At 38.1% G+C, this 17,391-nt stretch overlaps 1 protein-coding gene across 5 annotated transcripts in view; it reads right to left on the minus strand.

Annotated features, from left to right (window-relative positions):
* Positions 1 to 17,391, minus strand: part of ZMYND11 (zinc finger MYND-type containing 11) — a 105,222-nt gene that overhangs the window by 26,871 nt on the left and 60,960 nt on the right. For 3 of the 5 annotated variants that reach the window (XM_005528522.3, XM_088059225.1, XM_088059219.1), the window contains exons 3-5: positions 16,999 to 17,158; positions 3,920 to 3,964; positions 1,020 to 1,181 (exon numbers count right to left, since the gene is read on the minus strand). In XM_005528522.3, coding sequence (XP_005528579.1) covers positions 1,020 to 1,181; positions 3,920 to 3,964; positions 16,999 to 17,158 — 367 coding nt within the window. The remainder of the gene's footprint in view (positions 1 to 1,019; positions 1,182 to 3,919; positions 3,965 to 16,998; positions 17,159 to 17,391) is intronic. The other 2 variants (XM_005528523.3, XM_014257427.2) reach the window with 2 other exon arrangements.

Below are 17,391 nucleotides of genomic sequence, written 5' to 3' on the forward strand. Positions count from 1 at the left end.
TGCTGTTTTGAAACATAAAAATCCACGTGTTTTTAACAACTGCTTCCCCATCCCACTGAGTGCCTGAAAACTTACATTCCTTGCAGCACAGATCATCTTAAAGTCAGTCTGCTGCTTACAGCTAATCCAAGCTTTTAGCAAAGGAATTGCCTCTGTCTCCAGCAATCCTAGGCAGAGTGGAACTGCCACTTTTATGCCCTTCTGTAGCAACAATTTTATCTGAAACATTCACATGCATTATTCCTTCCAAAGGAAGGGAGCCTAGGTCTGTAGGAAGCCTAGTGAAGTGCTCCATTTGGGGAGGTGACACCGAGATGCCAACAGCAACAGGTATTTGGCTGATTCAAGGCTAGGTACCAGTAAGCACCAGAATGTTTAATCTTCTAATGATATGTAGACAACATTCCTGCCCATTCTTGGAAAGTATATAACAAATGCTTTTTGCTGTCTCCCTGCCATACTCATAATAGCATTTTTAAAGAAAAAGCAATATGAAAAAAGATATGGATGCCATGAGTGAAATCCAGATTGCCCTTTTTGCACCAACAGAATCCACATCAGTAAATGACAAGTAGGATTTAACTCCGTATTTTTGATACTAGCCTCATCTGTAACATGATTGTGGCTTTATAATGTAAAATACCATTCCAATAAAATATTAAGAATGCAAGTCATCAAAATACAAAAATGATTCATTAAAACGACATTAAATAAAAACAATAGCATCTTATACAGCAATTTGTTTACTCTTGTTGAAGGTTCCCACACTTTACTGCACTCAGGTGCTCACACTCTGGCACAGGGTACTGTGCAAGTAAAACTTGCTGGAGTCTTCAAAAATGGCCATCTGCTACATGCACCACATTTTGGTACCTCTGTACAGATGCTCTAGGTATGTACCATTGTTTCAATAGTCAGTTCTTTACCCATTAACCTGGCCAGACCATCTGGGCACCTTAATAAATCTATTAATGAATATCAATCCTCTAATCAGCACATTAAATCTCATAGGTACTCACCCTGCAAACTGGGCACTGCCAGTGACTACTGCTGTCTCTAAGCCTGAACTCATCAGACAAACACTTGGAATGATACACACGAAAACACAGGTCACATATCAACACCTCTCCAGGCAAATGGCATTCAAAACAATACCAGTCATGATTTTCTGTTTCCCAGTCCTACAAAAAATACAAAATATTTTGGTATGACATTCTGTCAAAATCTGCAGGAACTAAGAACAAAATTGATATGTCTTGAAATCCAGCAGCAATTAGACATTATAAACATTTTAAAGAAGTGTATAATGTTTAAAAAACAGGGGAAAACCTACGTGCTTAAAGGTCTTCATCAATTTAATACATACTAATTCCAATAGAATATGAATGCCAAGTTTTAATTTTTTCAAGTGTCTGATTAGTTGCAATTTCAAATATGAGCTCTGTCCACAATGAAAAGTGGGTTTGTTTTCTACCTTTGTGTAAAACATTTGTTGACCTCTCTGTATTAGATTGCAAACAAAAGTTTGTGCACCTCAACAGACCATAGCTATTTTCTTGGACTATTTCCCTTAGTTTGATTGTTACATTATATTTTCAACTGTAATTTCTGAAGGGTGGTCCCTTCCAGGCTCTTTACTCTCTTAAAACTGACAACTTTTCAGCATCAAAGTGTTGAGTTACAAGAAATAAATGAAATCATGAACCAATTACTGCAAGAAATGTTTCTGCTAAGCAATCCCAATGCAATCCAAAAAATATATAATGTTTCACTTGCCCTGCTCAATAGCACTGGGCTCATTCCTGAAATGTTCTACAGAAGACAAAGGATATGGTTCTGCTGATGCACAGATGTCTTTAATATACTCTTCCTTGAAAATTCACCCCCAACGGCCAAATTCTGACCTTTGAAACGTGCACAAGCTTTGCTGAAATAAATCAGAGCAGCATGCATATAATTTGGAGGCAGAATTTTGCTCTAGGAATCTACAGTTCTAAAACCAAGCAGAAATGCCAGTGGCCACTGTTAAATGTTTATGTTTGTTATCTGAAACACCATGGTTTTTCTACACTTAGAAGACAAAATAGCTGCCATATCTCAGATAAAACTCCCAATGCCTTTTCATGTCAAATGTCACTTTTCAATGGGTTCAGATCTCTGAAAAAAACTACTCCTATTCTTCAATAAATTATCTTGATAAAAATCTGGTCAAGCTATTTCTAATGTCATGTTGTAAAGGTGGAGTTAGCAATTCCCACCAACTGCCAGAACTGGCATTTGTCTGATTTTCATTATTCTGTGCCTGGGAACTGCAGTCTTTGTGTGAAAGGTCTCCTCCGGTGGAGCAGTGTAAGAAGTGCCACACTCAAGTGGCACTTCCAGTCCCTGCGCTGAAGAAGCTGTGTTGTGTACAGAACTCATCTGACCAGAGCCCCCATGAACACAAGAGTTTTTGGGACAGCCTCAACCCAGACTGCCTGCACTAAAGTTGATGTACCATGAATGTAGGATTGCAGGGGCAGCAAGTTTAGAGGGGGAAAACCCGCCCTATGAAATCTTCACCAGTTATTTTTGAACTCAGAACTTTGCCCTCCTTTGTTGTGCAGATTAACAGTGTAACTTGATCTTTTGTCATTTCTCTTCATTTCATTTTATTGGTAAATTCTGTATATCTCAAAATGGCATAACACAACCAAATTTGGCTATAAAGAACTCATTATTGTTTCACCAAATCTTTCCCCTTCCAAAGTCCAGTGGCTGTGTACTTTGGGAGCCCTTTCTTCAGGATATTTTGTAAACAACTAAAGATACTGCATTGTTGGTGTACTTGATTTGCCTGCAGACTGAGAAAAAAATCAGGATAGTGTTTTGTATTTCATTTATTTTAACTGTATGTATGAAATGAAAAAAAAATCAGGTGGCTGCAAAGGGCCAATTAAGCAAGAAAAATAATCAGTTTTGCTTAAATGTATATTTAGATAAAAATTAAACTGAAAAGACCCCAAGAGGTCCTGCAATTTCACCACAGAATCAGGATTCCAAAATTCTTAATTTTTACTTGTGCTAGTTACATATTCGTATCTCCCAGATATTCCATTGTTAAGAAATATGCTGGCAAAGAGACGTGGAATTTCATAAACATACGGAAATATATTTGCTGGCAAGAAAAGTCATACACTCAAGCCAGAAACCATGACGTTAAATAAAACACCAGAAAAAGCTTCCTTCAGTATTCACACTGTAGTTTTGAAAACCTCATTATTTCTAAATACAAGGTTTTCCACAGAAAAAAAGTTTTAGTTTAATGCAGTATATTTAGTGCATAAATATACATAAAACATTCATTTGTGCAATATATTTGAGAAGCTAGTAAAAAAAGACAAAAAAAGGTACATAACCCTTGTGGACTATTGACTTCAATAGCGAGGTCAGAGGCATTAATTTTCCTCCAACAGCAATGAAATGTCGGTTATCGCTTCTCTCGGTTTACCTAAGTGTGAATGGGAGGGGAATGTGCTCCCAGCACTCTGTTTATCCATGTATTTATTTATTTTCATGCAGGAAATGGGATTAGTTTGGCCGTGCCCAGCTCAGGCTGCCGGCGCTCGGGGTCGGGCAGGTCAGGACGCTCCGGCACCGCGGGCGCGGCGGGGCTGCAGTTCCCGCTCGCACCGCCAGGTGTCGCCGGGCGCTCCCGAAAGCGGCGGCCCAAGGGCAGCGCCGGGAGCTGCGACATCCGAGCGGGCACCGGCAGCCCCGGAGCCCGCCGCGCACACGGGATGCACACCCAACTCGGGACCCGCAGGGATATGGATGATGGTGGTGGCTAAGAGAGGAGACTAAGCTATCCTAATGGAAGACAGAAACGTAATAGAAAATATGACAGAATTCAAAACCACATAGTGCAAAAATTGTTCACCTTGTTTTTTGCTGCTGTCTGGGAAAAAGGCTGCATACCGTAGGCCTTTCAAAATAAAAACAAAACAAACTTTGTATCTATACTGTAAGCCATCTGATTATCAGGATATACACAAGGCTAGAAAGAATTCATGCACAGTGACCAGGAAATCAATCTGTTAGTTCTAACTTCTGGTTGCATACATTTCCTCCTGCATTCCTGGAATGCTACCTGGCACTTTCACCACATTTTATTTCTTTAAAATATCCCATGTACTTAAATGATTAAAAGAACCCAACACCCATCATTCTTATCCATATACACACCCACCACCAGGCCAATTTAAAAATCATCAAGAATATGAATGATTGTTAATTAATGCACTCTTTGACACATAAACCTTCTCTGGGCATCTGAAAAAAGAACCTAACATACATAATTTACTGCATAGAGCGGCCCCACCAAAAGCAAAGCAACACCTTTGCTGCACATTATCAAAGGTTAGGCTATCACTTTATGAATAAAACTCACAGTCCTTATTTGTGTATAAAAGGTGATACATTTTCCCCGGGCCATGCAGACCGAAGGAAGGATCTCCGCCACAGGGACTGTTTCCTGGCGCAGGGCAGGGAGGGTCTCCTGGGTCACTGTGCTGGCAGACAAAGGGAATCCTCTGCTGGCTGCCCAAGTTCAGCGGCACCAGCGACTGGCCCCGAGAGGGAGCGGGTTTGGCAGCAAAGCTGCGTAACTCAGATCCAACAGGAGGCCTTCCCCCTTCGTTCTGCCCAGCTGCCCACTGCATTCGTGGATCTATGCATCAGCAGGGCAGCAAATGAGTTCGGGGGACTGTGTGTAATAGCCAAAGAGCCACGCTCTGTTAGGCAGAGCGGGACCTTGCAATCATACGGGCCACATGTGGTCACTTGTTCTTTATACTCAAATCCGTCAAACATTACATCATAAAGGTCACTTTGCACTGACATAAATAGCTGAGATTTCTCAGCGACGTGAGTGAAGTACTGCAACAATTCCAAAAGTACATCTTAATTTATGACCAGCACGTAAGCTTACTTTTCTTTGTCATTTGTCTTAAGTAGGCTGTCTTAAAGCAAATACATACATTTATTCTGGAAGTACAGAAAAATAACATGGGATAGAAAATGTCAGGCTATCCAGAACATTTGACAATTTAAATACAGATAAACCCAACAGAAAGGAATGAATCACCATGTCGTAGCCTTTACTGTAAAATAAAATACATAGTTGTTGTCAAGGAAAGAATAATTTTAGTGCACAAAGAAAATGTCCATTATAATGCAAATGCACATGGAAAAGAAATGCTTACTCATTAGTAATGGAGATTTACTTAGCTGTAATTGAAATAGGGAATCTGTATGTTGGAGAATGTGACATCCTGCTGTACAATTAGCATACCATTAAGTAGGAGATGTGAAGCACATACTGACAGTAAAATTAACAATAACTTAGAGGTCACAATTGTAACTATTAGGTCACTTCCATAGCACAGCAAGCCCGTAATTATTGTAAAAAAAAAGATGTTAAAACAAGTAATAAATTTTCATTTTCATACAAATTATATGTAGGCATAACACATGAAAACAGTATAACCTCCTTTCTTAGACTTTGTCTAAAAGGACCACTTTGCCTCTTTATAATGCACATTCCATTAACATAGCTCATTTCTTACCTGTTAATCTGTTTTCTCCAAGTCCCTTAATGGTAGCCCAGATACTCGGTATTAAGTCACTCTACTATCAGGTGGAGAGAGGAAAAGGGAGGGGGGAAAAAAGCAAAACTCTATTCATGAGACTCCCCCTTATGGGGATTTGCTGGTTTCACACTGTTGAACTAGATTTCCCAAACAATCCAAATTATGGATATCCTTTGGACCCAAACAGTAAGCTAAAAAAAAAAAGGGTCACACAGATGGGACAGACAGTTATAAGTCAGTTACCCTTTGGCACAATCATGTTTATTTACGAATAGTATACATACAGTTCTGTTGTCCTAAATTCCATATGAAGCAAATGAAGGAAATCATTCATGGTTCTCAGCATTTCCTGTGTGGCACTTGTCCCACAGCACTCTTTGCACTTTTTTTTCCCCCAGGTGTTCTGTTGTAAGTGCTTCTCCAGTGTTTCTTTTACGTGTGTGCTGCTGTGGTGTTCCTCTCCCTCTCCCCTACACTCATGCACACACACACAGTTCCTTCCAGATGACCGGATTTGCATTCAGACCCTCCTGTGCACAAACTCACTGTCAGCCCTGCATGGTGTCTATGCTTTAACAGTCCCTACAGCTCCAGCTGCCCAGTGGATAAGAAACTTAGAGCAGTTTTTCCACTAGTCTAAAGGAAGAGTATTAGCAAGTACACAGTAGATTTCACCCACCGTGTATCGAAACACTTTTGGCCTGTCACAATGGTAGAATCTAGAATGGCAATAAGGTCCATGCCAGCAGAAAGAAGTAATTTAAAAAATATAAATTATTTTAAAATAGTAGTATTTGCATGTTACATTTATTTCAAGACATTTTCAAATTACCAGCCCAAGACTTTAGTGTAATCTTTCCATGACTACTTCATAACCCTTTAAAGAATGTCAATAAATGAGTTTCTACTATTTCTCAGATTCCCATTTCTTTAACATGCAATGAGATAGGCCATGGCCAATTTAAAGATATAGTTCTGAAGCAAATGTTCTGGATTCTGATATTTTAGGATTTGGGAACAGCCATAAGGAACACTTTAATCTCTTCTCACCTCTATCAGCTTTAACAACCAAGTTCTTTACATTTTCCCCCCTTCAACTAAGAGAGAAACTTTTCAAATCTTGGGTTCTGATGTCAAGGTTTCTTTGCTGGCCTTCTGTAACTCTTCACTGGAACCCAACAGAGTTGACTACCAGTCCATATCAAGTAGAAAGATACACTGAAATAAATGCCTCACAAGAATGATGCACATTTTTTTCACATCTTTGATTTTGCTTAGGTTTGGCAACATGCATCCAATCATCATCATCTGCTATTGGGAAATAATTGCTATCTTCTCTACTTAATCTGTCATATTTCAAACTTTTTGCTGTAAATTAAAAGCTTTTATTATGTAAGAAGGGGTGGTACTGCATTCTAACATGGATATATCTACCATTTCATTTCTCTTCTCTGATATCTGGGTCCACTCCTTAAGAGGACTCAGAGTATGCTGCAGGAACCTATGCCCCCACTCACATTAAACAAAGCAGAATCTATTTCTGTCTAAACATATTTTCCATTCTTAATAAATCAGTTCCTTTCTGTCTTTTTCAGGCAGCATCTGCTCCATCAAAGCTTTCTCAATTAGACATGAGCTTTACTAAAGGTAATTGCTAAAACCTTGCAGTACATCTTTATGACTCACAACTATCAGGAACCGCGGTGGGAGTGCACTACCTATGAGACTTCTGTCCTCTGGTGCAAAACCTGAAGAAATGCTTCTCTTCTACATTTGCTGTAAATAGCTACTGCCCACTTCATTTATCTGTTTTGTACTTCTCTCAAAGTGTCGATACTGGAATCCCTGCCCCACACTAAAGGCAACCTGAAACAGGCTTGGACAGGAGCAGTTGCTAACAGCCCTGATGAGCTGCAGAAATGCTAAACCAGCTCATCTTTGAAATGCCTCCCTTTGTCCATCTATCCACTGCTTTTGCAATTCTGTTCAACTTCCAAGTAACTTCTGTGTGGTAAGAGGAGTTTTACAAAGTGTGGCTGATTATCTGAAGAGCTGCACAGATGGGAGCCTTACTCCTTTATTTTTTTTCAGAGTGCAAGTGGATGTGGTACATGCACACTGGCCTCTATTTTAACCAGGCTCTATCTCACTGGGTATAGTAGCCAGTAAGAAATCTCCAGCTTATCAGGGGTCTCTGGCAGATGTACCAGTTTCCACTCAGACACCAGCATGCACCAAATAATACCTGGGCTGAACAAACATTATGTGTCATGGAATGTCATTCCCAGTATTTTTTCAAATGCAGTGGGGATACTGTGTTTGTTTCTCACTAGAGGCCTTAGCTTGCTGTGAGGGCAGTCCTCCTACTGCCCTGTGGCTCAGCCTTCTCTTCGTGCCACATCCCTGGCTCCATCATTCCTTAGCAAGCATGAATCTTCCTGTAAACATCCTTTCAGTAGCCTACAGAATTTGCTTTTATCTTTTCATCAGAACAATGATGAAAAGGTTAGGCTTCAAACTGAGGAAGGTGTGATTAATTCCTTGATGGCTCAGAGGACTTACTCCATCTTTGCAGCAGGTAAATGGTGAGTTAGCTGTTTAATAAAGTATTTCCCTTTCATCATTGCTGTAAAGGATCCATATTTGATCAGGACGATTGCTTTACAATGATAAAAGTTTCTTAGATCATCACATGTTTTACATTTAATGCTAGAGCAATGCTTTGGGGTAAATTCAGCACCAAAATAAGCTTATTTTCTCCCCTGCAGTTTTCCTCTAGCCATGTGTTTACTAGATATATTTCTTCCTGTTTTGCATCTGTGTTTTTCCTACTGCTTTTGCTCATCCAAAGTGCTCAGCAAATAAACAAGCATCCATCTCTCTTTCAAAGCCAAAAAGACTTCAGCAGCTAGAATCCCTTTGTAAAAATTGTTTCACTTTATCTTTTCCTTCTTTTTCTAGAAAACTACCACAGCAGGTAGCTACAATGTGAGCTTTTACAGACAGGATAATCTATCCATTCAGATCAGTTGCCTTTATAGATTCTTTCCTTCACTGACCTGAGTTTTATCTTTAAAATGGATTCCCGTAAATTGACTCTGCAGGATACTTTGTAAGTATTCATTATTCATATTTTATCACAAAGAAATCCAAAGTAATTGTGAATTTGTATGTCCTCACAACTACTGAGCTTTATTTCAAGTACATTTATTTATTTATTTGTTAATTATAGCCAAGGTTTTATCATCTCAGCAATTAATTGGAATTTCTTGTTTTACATGATTTTTAAATTATCTTGTTTTAGAAACCCGTTCTATTCTAAAAAGAACCAACACAAAACCATCAGTCAGGGGAGAGACCAAAATCTCCTTCTCCATAGTGCATGTATTTATGGGCTTGTAACAATCCATTTCCATTTTCTTCACTAGTAACTGCTTCCTCTTCTGATGCACTGATGCAGGAAGACTCAGGCTCTGCAGAGAATTCCACATCCTCTCAGAACACTTTTGGCTTTCTTTCACTGAATTTAATCTGCAAGCCTAAGTTAGTCTAATTTATTGACAGTTTGTCCTAGAAGTCTTCAGTTTCTGGGCAGAAATCACCCAAGCCCTCTCTGGATTCCTGCCAGGACAGGTAGATTTTTATTCACCTTCCCACCTGGCAGTCATGTTCTGGGCAATTTGGGGTGATAGGCCCCAAAGCAGAGAGCCAGGCTCTAGCTCCCAATGCTAAATCAGTGAGCTTTTTCCTGGAAGTATAGTAGCATGTCAGCAGCCAAACTGACTGCTTAAACCCCTGTCACACTTATCTGCTCAGCCTATGAGCTGTGCTCCTGAAGTAATGAATAAATCTCAGTTTCCTTCCCAAGAAGATCATGTTTGAGTAGTAGCAGTGTACATTACTTGAGATGAGACAATACAAGTATTTTCCTCCAGGATATTGGAAATAGAAAATAATTTCAAGTGAAAATGTTTTTTTCTTTCTACACATTCCAAGCAAGTTCAAGGTGAACAGAAACTTTCAACTTATCTCCTCAGAAACTGGATTGACTCTGCTGTTAATGTCACAATTTTTGACTGAGGTTGAGTCAAGAAGAGGTGTGTAGGCTATTTGCATTAGGGAGATAAATCAGTGATGGAGTGAAGTGTTTATCGGGTGCAATGCCTTTTATGTCCACATTATGGTTTTGTTCCCCTAGAAGGAAGGTGAATCCAGATCAGAAATAAACCATCTCTTTGCTTGTACTTCCAAGTCTCTTTTCAACAACTGTGCACAAAAGTGGTCTTCTTCCCTTTTCTTGCTCAAAATACGTTTACATTGCTTCTCTGGTCTCATTTTGTAGTGTTTCTTTAGGTTGATGTTTTAGCACACAGAAATATTTTATCTGAACGAGCAGTACACACAGAAACATTTTATCTGAACCAACAGCAGAACCTCCTACAAAGGTTCCTTAAATCTCTTGTCTATGTGTCCTGTGCTGTAGGTGTGGTTGATATTGTTTCAGCTGTCAGCTGATAGAAGGACATGGGGACTGCATTTATTGTGAATGAAGCATAAATATTAATAAGCCCATCAGCTTCAATGAAGTTTCATTCAATGACCAGCATGACACAATAATAAAAAGATTCAAATCAGTTGCCAGAGATACAGAGCATTTTGACCCCAAAAAGTTAATAAGAACAACACTGCTAAGTCAGGGTGGGCACAAAAGGGGTAGAAAAAACCCAAGATGGGTATTTTCAAAACAAACTCAAGACAGACTGATCTATGTCATTATTCTATTAGCATAATTTAAATCCCATGATGGAACCTTCCTACAGACTAGTTTGACTAGTTTACTTCAAACTCAAGGGTAAATTCTCATTCTTTAAAACACCCTTTCAATCAGACAAGAACATTTGGTGAAATCTGTGAACAACATTACCAGTATCTCAACTCCAGAATGAAGAGTGAAAGCCTCAAAGAAGGATACAGCATTACATCAATTGAATTTTTAAAAGTCAAGTTGGCAAAGCTGAGAGAGCCAAGTGAAGATGCTGACAAGGTTGTTTTACCAGTTTAAAAGAAGCAGCATCTCTCTGCAGTCAGATGGAGTCTACTAGTGTCACCTTCAGTAATGTGAAGATCCTGCAAACATTGTGAATTCCCTTTCCAGAGAACAAAAAATAAGGATGAGCAGAGAAGACGAAGAAATACCCCTGAACAGATGGGAAGAGAAAAAGAAGACGAAAAGGAATGCAGAGAATTGCTCACTATTCTTAACCCATCTAGAGGCAGGAAGAACCACTGGAATGGCTGTGAGGCCATTCTCATGAGCTGTATGTTAACAGCCTTAATGCAAAGACAGAAGAGGGTCTTGGCTTTAATGCAGAAAGAATTTCTTGTCCTTGAGTTGGGAATTTAGAATTCTAATTTGCTTCTCTAGGACAAAATATTCTGTGCTTTGATTTGGTGATTTGAATGTATTTGCTTTTCTGAATTTTCACAAATTCACTTATTTTTGGTTTATTAATAAGCAGAATCACATCTGCAGTCTGTGACAATAATTTGCAAGAAAAATTAAAATGGAGGCACATGGAGGATTGATTTAATGGCAGTCTTTTGGAAAATTAAGCTCCAAATGATGGGACTTTAAAGGATAGAAAGACAGAGAGAAAAGACTCAAAGAGTTTCAGAAGCTCATCTTCCTTGAGTGTTCTTGTGTGACCAGGCTAGTATGTGGCCTGACCTCAAAGCCTCCTCATACTCTCCCTGATGTCTGGTAGTAAGGGATGGAAGCCAGTTTGAATTTTTTCTCTCATGGGATCAATCATTAACTCTTTGCATGAGTGGATCACCAACTGTAAAGAACGCTGGCACTTCCACAGTAATTAGGAATCTATCTGGGACATTCCAACCTGGAAAATTCTCAGTTTGTCCAATGTGTGAAAAATATTCACTACTGTGGCTTGGCTATGTTTGGCTTTGGATCAGTGAATTCACACAGGACTTTACATTAAATGCAATATGGATGGATAAGGCAAACGGAGAATTTTTTTAAACAATGAAGGAGATTTTTCTTCATTTGGTGTGACATGTTCTTCCTCTTTGTGCTCTCCAGTTGTAAGAGCTTTCATGATGAAGGCACTGGCTGTCACTATTGCTGTTTCATATTATCCTTCTGCCCTTAACTGAAAAGAATGGGATGCACATTAAAACCATTCCTCAGCCTAGTTATTTAGAAGCTCCTAGCTTGCTAGCAGGAACTGGTATAGCTGTTCAGGCTGGTTTTGGATTGAGGTTTGGTTTTGTCTGTTGTTGTTTGGGGTTTTTTTTATTATTTAAAATGTATTTTATACACAGAAAAGATTCAAATCCTCACAGTGACAGTTCTTAAGCTTTTTACAATTATCTTCACATTTATGGAGACTCAAGATGACATAGCCAGTTCAAAAAACAGCTTCTGGCTACCAATACTGACCTAGCATGGAAAAATCAATATAATTACAAAAGCAATTAAGCGTGGCAAGCAAGGAATCAAGCCTTTGCTCAATCTAAAGTAATTTAGATTAACACAAACATAACAGCCAAAAATACTCCTTTCTCCTAGACTGAACCTAGTAAAATTGAACCTGCAGCACATCAAATCACAAAAATAACTGGGTGTGTGCCTAAGGTCACTTGGGTTAACAAAATCACCTTCAAGACTCACAGTGCTGGCAGTGGGTTACAATAATGTTAAAATGATGGGAATACAGACAGAGTGAAGAGATGGATTATTTAGGCAGCCTTGTGACTTGAAAGTATCTGGAGTTGCTTTGAGCAAGCACCAGTACTTTCTCAATTTAAAATACCAGAAAACTCCCCAGTAATGAGTTAGCACATTGAGAATACATGTGCATGTTGGGGAAAAACACATTGTACCTCTAATGTCTTCTGAAAGCAGGAAAAAGCAAGGAAACTTCCCCTCCAAACAGTGTGCTCTCCACTAAACTAAAACATCTTTAGAGGGAAGAATTGGAAAGGCAATAATTTAGATACAGAGAGGACCAAATAGACAGGAGAATGGCTGTAACTGACCCCCAAAATCGGACTTAACTAGCCAGAAGAATTGCTGGCTCTTTCTATAGGCAATCAATTAAATGATCAGAAAACAGAACTCTGTGAAAGAATAATTTCTTGAAAATATAATCACCTTTTATGCATTCTTCAGTGCAGAAATAGCTCACAGTGCCTTAAGCAAGTGTGAAGCCTCACTCTTCACATCTCATTAGGGAATTTGGCCCTATGAACCATTTTTAAACCACGGCAGTACAGTGGGATATGTAGCAATCAGATGCAAACAATGAACACGTGTTATGAACACATCTCCATTTTAGAAGAGCCAAAATATTTTTGGCTTTATGAACACAGGAGAATTGAAATTATACATTCATAAAGCCTCTCTCTGGGTCAGAGCAGTTTTATGACTTTAATCATGAGGAGAAGAACTAGCATATTAAATGCTCAAAATAGCTCAGTGCACACTGTCTGTAGAAAAATGTAAATGAGTAAGACAAACTAACTCTAAAACCTGCATCTAACCCCCCCCCCCCCCCCAATAAAGCTATAGGACATGGTACTTAAATTCAATTTCTTTCCTTGGGGTTAGGCACTGTACTATGGTACACAGATAAAAGTACATAAAAATCATGGCAGAACAGAAAATAGTAATGAGTAAGTAAGCAGATTCATTGTAATTTTCTTGAAGGACTAAGTTTCCTTTCTATTTTATCAACTGTGTTCAAAACATAGTTAACAACACTGATTTGCAAATTTTTTTCTAAACCCAAAGAGCAAGGAGATTTTTTTTATGCTGATAATAAATAGCATATCCAAATTCCAGCAGTTCTGTGAGAAATAGAAACAAAGCATTTAGAAAAAAAGAAAAAAGTAAACTTCCATTATCAGACTTCAGGACTGACATTTCCCTTGTAAGGCAAGAAGCTGAAGAAATTTTGTTCAATTGTATAATAATGCATTAACAAACAGAAAAATGCAAAATTCCTAACTAAAATACCGAATAAAAAGTATTTTTATTATCCCTCATTTATTTTGTGCAAATGCATTAATCATCTGCAAGATAAGAAAGCCTGTAAGATGAGAACACATTTTGAAAATGTGCAAAACATCTGGAGACACGGCAAATGAGCAAACAAAATGAATACCTGCACAAGCCCTGGAGGTATAATATTTGCAGCAAAGTTCTTGTTCAGGTACCAATCCATAAATGTCAGTTGGAATACAGTACATTTTGCTACTGACTCTACATTTTAAATTTAGCGATTTAGTAAATTTAGTAACTCAGTCTTAAATCTGATCACTCTTTTTTTTCCCAGTTTTTCTGAACATTAATTTTCATGAGCCATCCCTTTTGGAAGAGCCTCCTGATGCCCTCAAACTGTTTTGCTTTTGCACCTCCGCTTGTCTTTTTTATATTACTAAATATGTGAGGTTTTGCTAAATTTTTTTATCGCAGCTTCAACACACTGCTTGAACAATGAGAGCAAAGTAGTATAATTTTTCTGAAGGCTAAGAGTAATCCTATCAGAGATCATGTCCTTACTGCATAGACTCATCATTACATCAACCTACTGGATATGGCAGATGTTTGGAAACACCTAAGCAAGCACCACAGATTATCAAATGAATCTTTTTCAAATAGAGCTGAGTTTTCATAATCTCTGTACTTTCAATTATTGTCACTATTTAGACAACAGTCTGTAGTCACCATCACAACCAGTACTTTCAGGTCATGTGGTGTCCTCTAGTCAGGCACCTCTTACAATAACAGACAAAGGTGCTCAGCAGTTTTGTGGCCAAGACCAGTAATCTTTTTACTTACTAAAATTCAGATCCAAAGCTCCAAAAGTGTAAAAAAACACTAAGCAAATAATCAAATAAAAAGTGGGAGGAGAGATGATAAGAATGTGTCCCTTTACTATCTCTTTGGAGCAGCCTGTGTTTGCTGACTTCCACTGTGGTGCCAGGAAAGAAGCTAAAATCCAAAAGCATTCCTGCACTGGTGTCAGTGGGTGGTGGATTGGTTCTTGAGTCTTCTCTTTCCCATTTTGAGCTTTCCAAGTTCCAGTAGTACCAGTCAAACCAAATTTGACAATTAGGTCAAGGGTCTGTAAGTGCTAAAGTTTGAGCCTGAAATTCCCATTTTAACAATAACAACCCTGCTTTGAAGAGCTCCATCTCCTCCAAGTGCACCTCCAAAAAAGAATTCTGTGTATTTGTCCTCACTGAAATGTAAATTGAGCTCATGGTTCAACAGCCATTAGTACCAGGTTTGAGCAGTGCTGAATTACAAAGAACTACAAACTGCCTCTTGATCAAGTGCAGACAAAGCATCTGTAAAACTATCCTGTGTGTCCAAAGCAGAGAACATACCAGACTTCAGGGGTTTGCACAAATTGTCGGAGAATGGAAAATAGTTGATCTGATGTCGAGTGATGACAATGACACTTTGTTACTCATTAAAACTTTCTGAATAAAAGAATAAAGAGAATGACTTTATACCAAGTTAGTGAGTTTTGCTTCATCTGTCTGCAGCATTTTGATTCAGTATTAGGATCAGAAAGGTTGGGTTTGGGTACTATCGAAACATGGCCTGGATCAGAAGCTGATTCTTATTTTTTGCATAAAACTGTTCATTAAGTCAAGTGTGGCGTTCTGAACTTCTGAGACGGCCACCACACATATGGTCACAGCCCGAAGTATGAGTGCTTAGCAGTCATGCTGAAAATGCAGTCAATGCTTCTAACTAAAGGGTTATTCATAATGTGACTTCAACAGCATCTTTGATCAGGTCAAAGACAACATTTTTTGCTCAGACATTAAATAATTGTGTAATTCTAATGACTCACTCAGAATTTACAGGATGGTTATCTTTTAAGTTTTGTTAAACAAATGTTGCTAATAAACAGCAGGAACATTATTTGAATGACTATATATGAAATGGCTATTGTGAGGCATTTTGAAATTTTTTTCTTTTTTTCCCTTCTCTTAGCAATAGAGGAAATATACAGAATATTTGAGATAATCACAGATCTCAGGCTTTATGTCTTATTGAGCCTACACAGTTAATATCACCTCTAAACAGATGAAACTGATGTAAGAAATACCTAAATGAGCTAAGTTGGAGTTTTGAAATGTTTCCTCCCAGGGAGAACAGTAACATACCCTTTAAAGGTTCCCTTGAGGGTTTCTAATGAAATTAGAATGAAAATCCTAACAGTGACATAATGTACATTAAATACAATGTATTGAAATTAAGGTATTTCAATACTTTAGATTCGTGTAAGTGAGATAATTTTGATGATAATGTTTTCTGTTATGGATATTGCTTGTTTCCACAAAACCAAAAACAATACATTGTTTCACTTTCAGGATCTTACTGATAACAGCAATATTGCAATGGGTGTTTTGTGGTTTTTAGAGTTTTTCTGAGTTTCCTCAAAATGTAATGTATTAGTTATGTCTGAGACAATCCTGACTCTTTTATCAGTATTTAATGCAGTTTATATTCCAAAGCATTAGCTCCCAGTTCAGGTATTTTAAAGCTTTGCAAAACTCTTTTTAGTTAGGAAAATGTTGTCTTGTAAATAGAGAGATGGGGCTTCTGAACAAGGCAAAGCAATTGTGCAAGGTTTTTCCTGGTCTACATGACTATCCTCACTTTGTGAGTGTGTTCCACCTCAGCTATGGAGGGATATGAAAAACATACTTTTTTTCCCTTCACGTAACCTTCAACCTATTTAAATGGATTTTAATATTTATGTTACACATCCAGTGGAACAATATTTGGATGCCTGTAGCTGATTTGCTAAGAAAATCCTTTCTAATTCAATGCCCTGGTGTTCACAAATATCAGTAAAACACATCTTTTAATGTGTTTGCATATAATTTTATAATTTCATGTTGCACTTCTGAAAGGGAGTTCTTTGTTCTTCAGATTCAGATTAAAGCAAGATTAAAAAGTTCATGACTTCTTTTTTTTTTTTTTAACTACACCATCTTTGGGATTTGAAAACATCTGAGGATTTCAAGTAATACCAATAATATTTACCGTCTTCCTGTACAGCTGCAGAAGAGAATACTACATAAAAGTGAGGCATAACCAAGAAAAGGAACCTTGCCAGTTTTTCATAGCAGAAAACTCAGAATTCAAGAGGATAAAGCTTCTATGGAATAGAAGAGGTTAAAAAATTTAAGAGTGCATTACTTCCCTGTTCACAAGCACCAACACAGAATCTATAAATAGCTTTAAATATAAATTAAAACAAGTTTTTCATGCTAAGATATCAGAAATCATGATTTATTTTCTCAAAGACTTTATACTCACAATCTCATCTCCTGGCAACCAATATCCTTCTTGTTCAATACCAGCTTTTGACCCTTTACACCCCACTGTCAGGGTTTCCACAATGAGCCCATCCTTGACTGCTAAACTCAGTTGACGTGTGGTTTCTTTTGGATGCATACCATGGACTCGAGACATATACCTGCACACAAAGCACAGAAGTCTTTTAGCGTTAGTTTTAAATTAGAAATGTGTCAGCAAAATATAAACATTTGCAAATGAGTTAAAATAATACACGATCTAGGTTTTAGATTATTTTTAAACAGTCCAAATTTATATAACTTCCCCTTTCAAATCAGCTTTTTTCCTCTTGCAGCTATCATGAACACATTTAGACAAGTAGTAGCACAGTAAACTTCCACCAAAGAATCCCAA

The sequence above is a fragment of the Pseudopodoces humilis genome, chromosome 1, assembly GCF_049639895.1.
Source record: "Pseudopodoces humilis isolate 2021_Gansu_Grassland_sample_001 chromosome 1, ASM4963989v1, whole genome shotgun sequence".
Taxonomy (NCBI): domain Eukaryota; kingdom Metazoa; phylum Chordata; class Aves; order Passeriformes; family Paridae; genus Pseudopodoces; species Pseudopodoces humilis.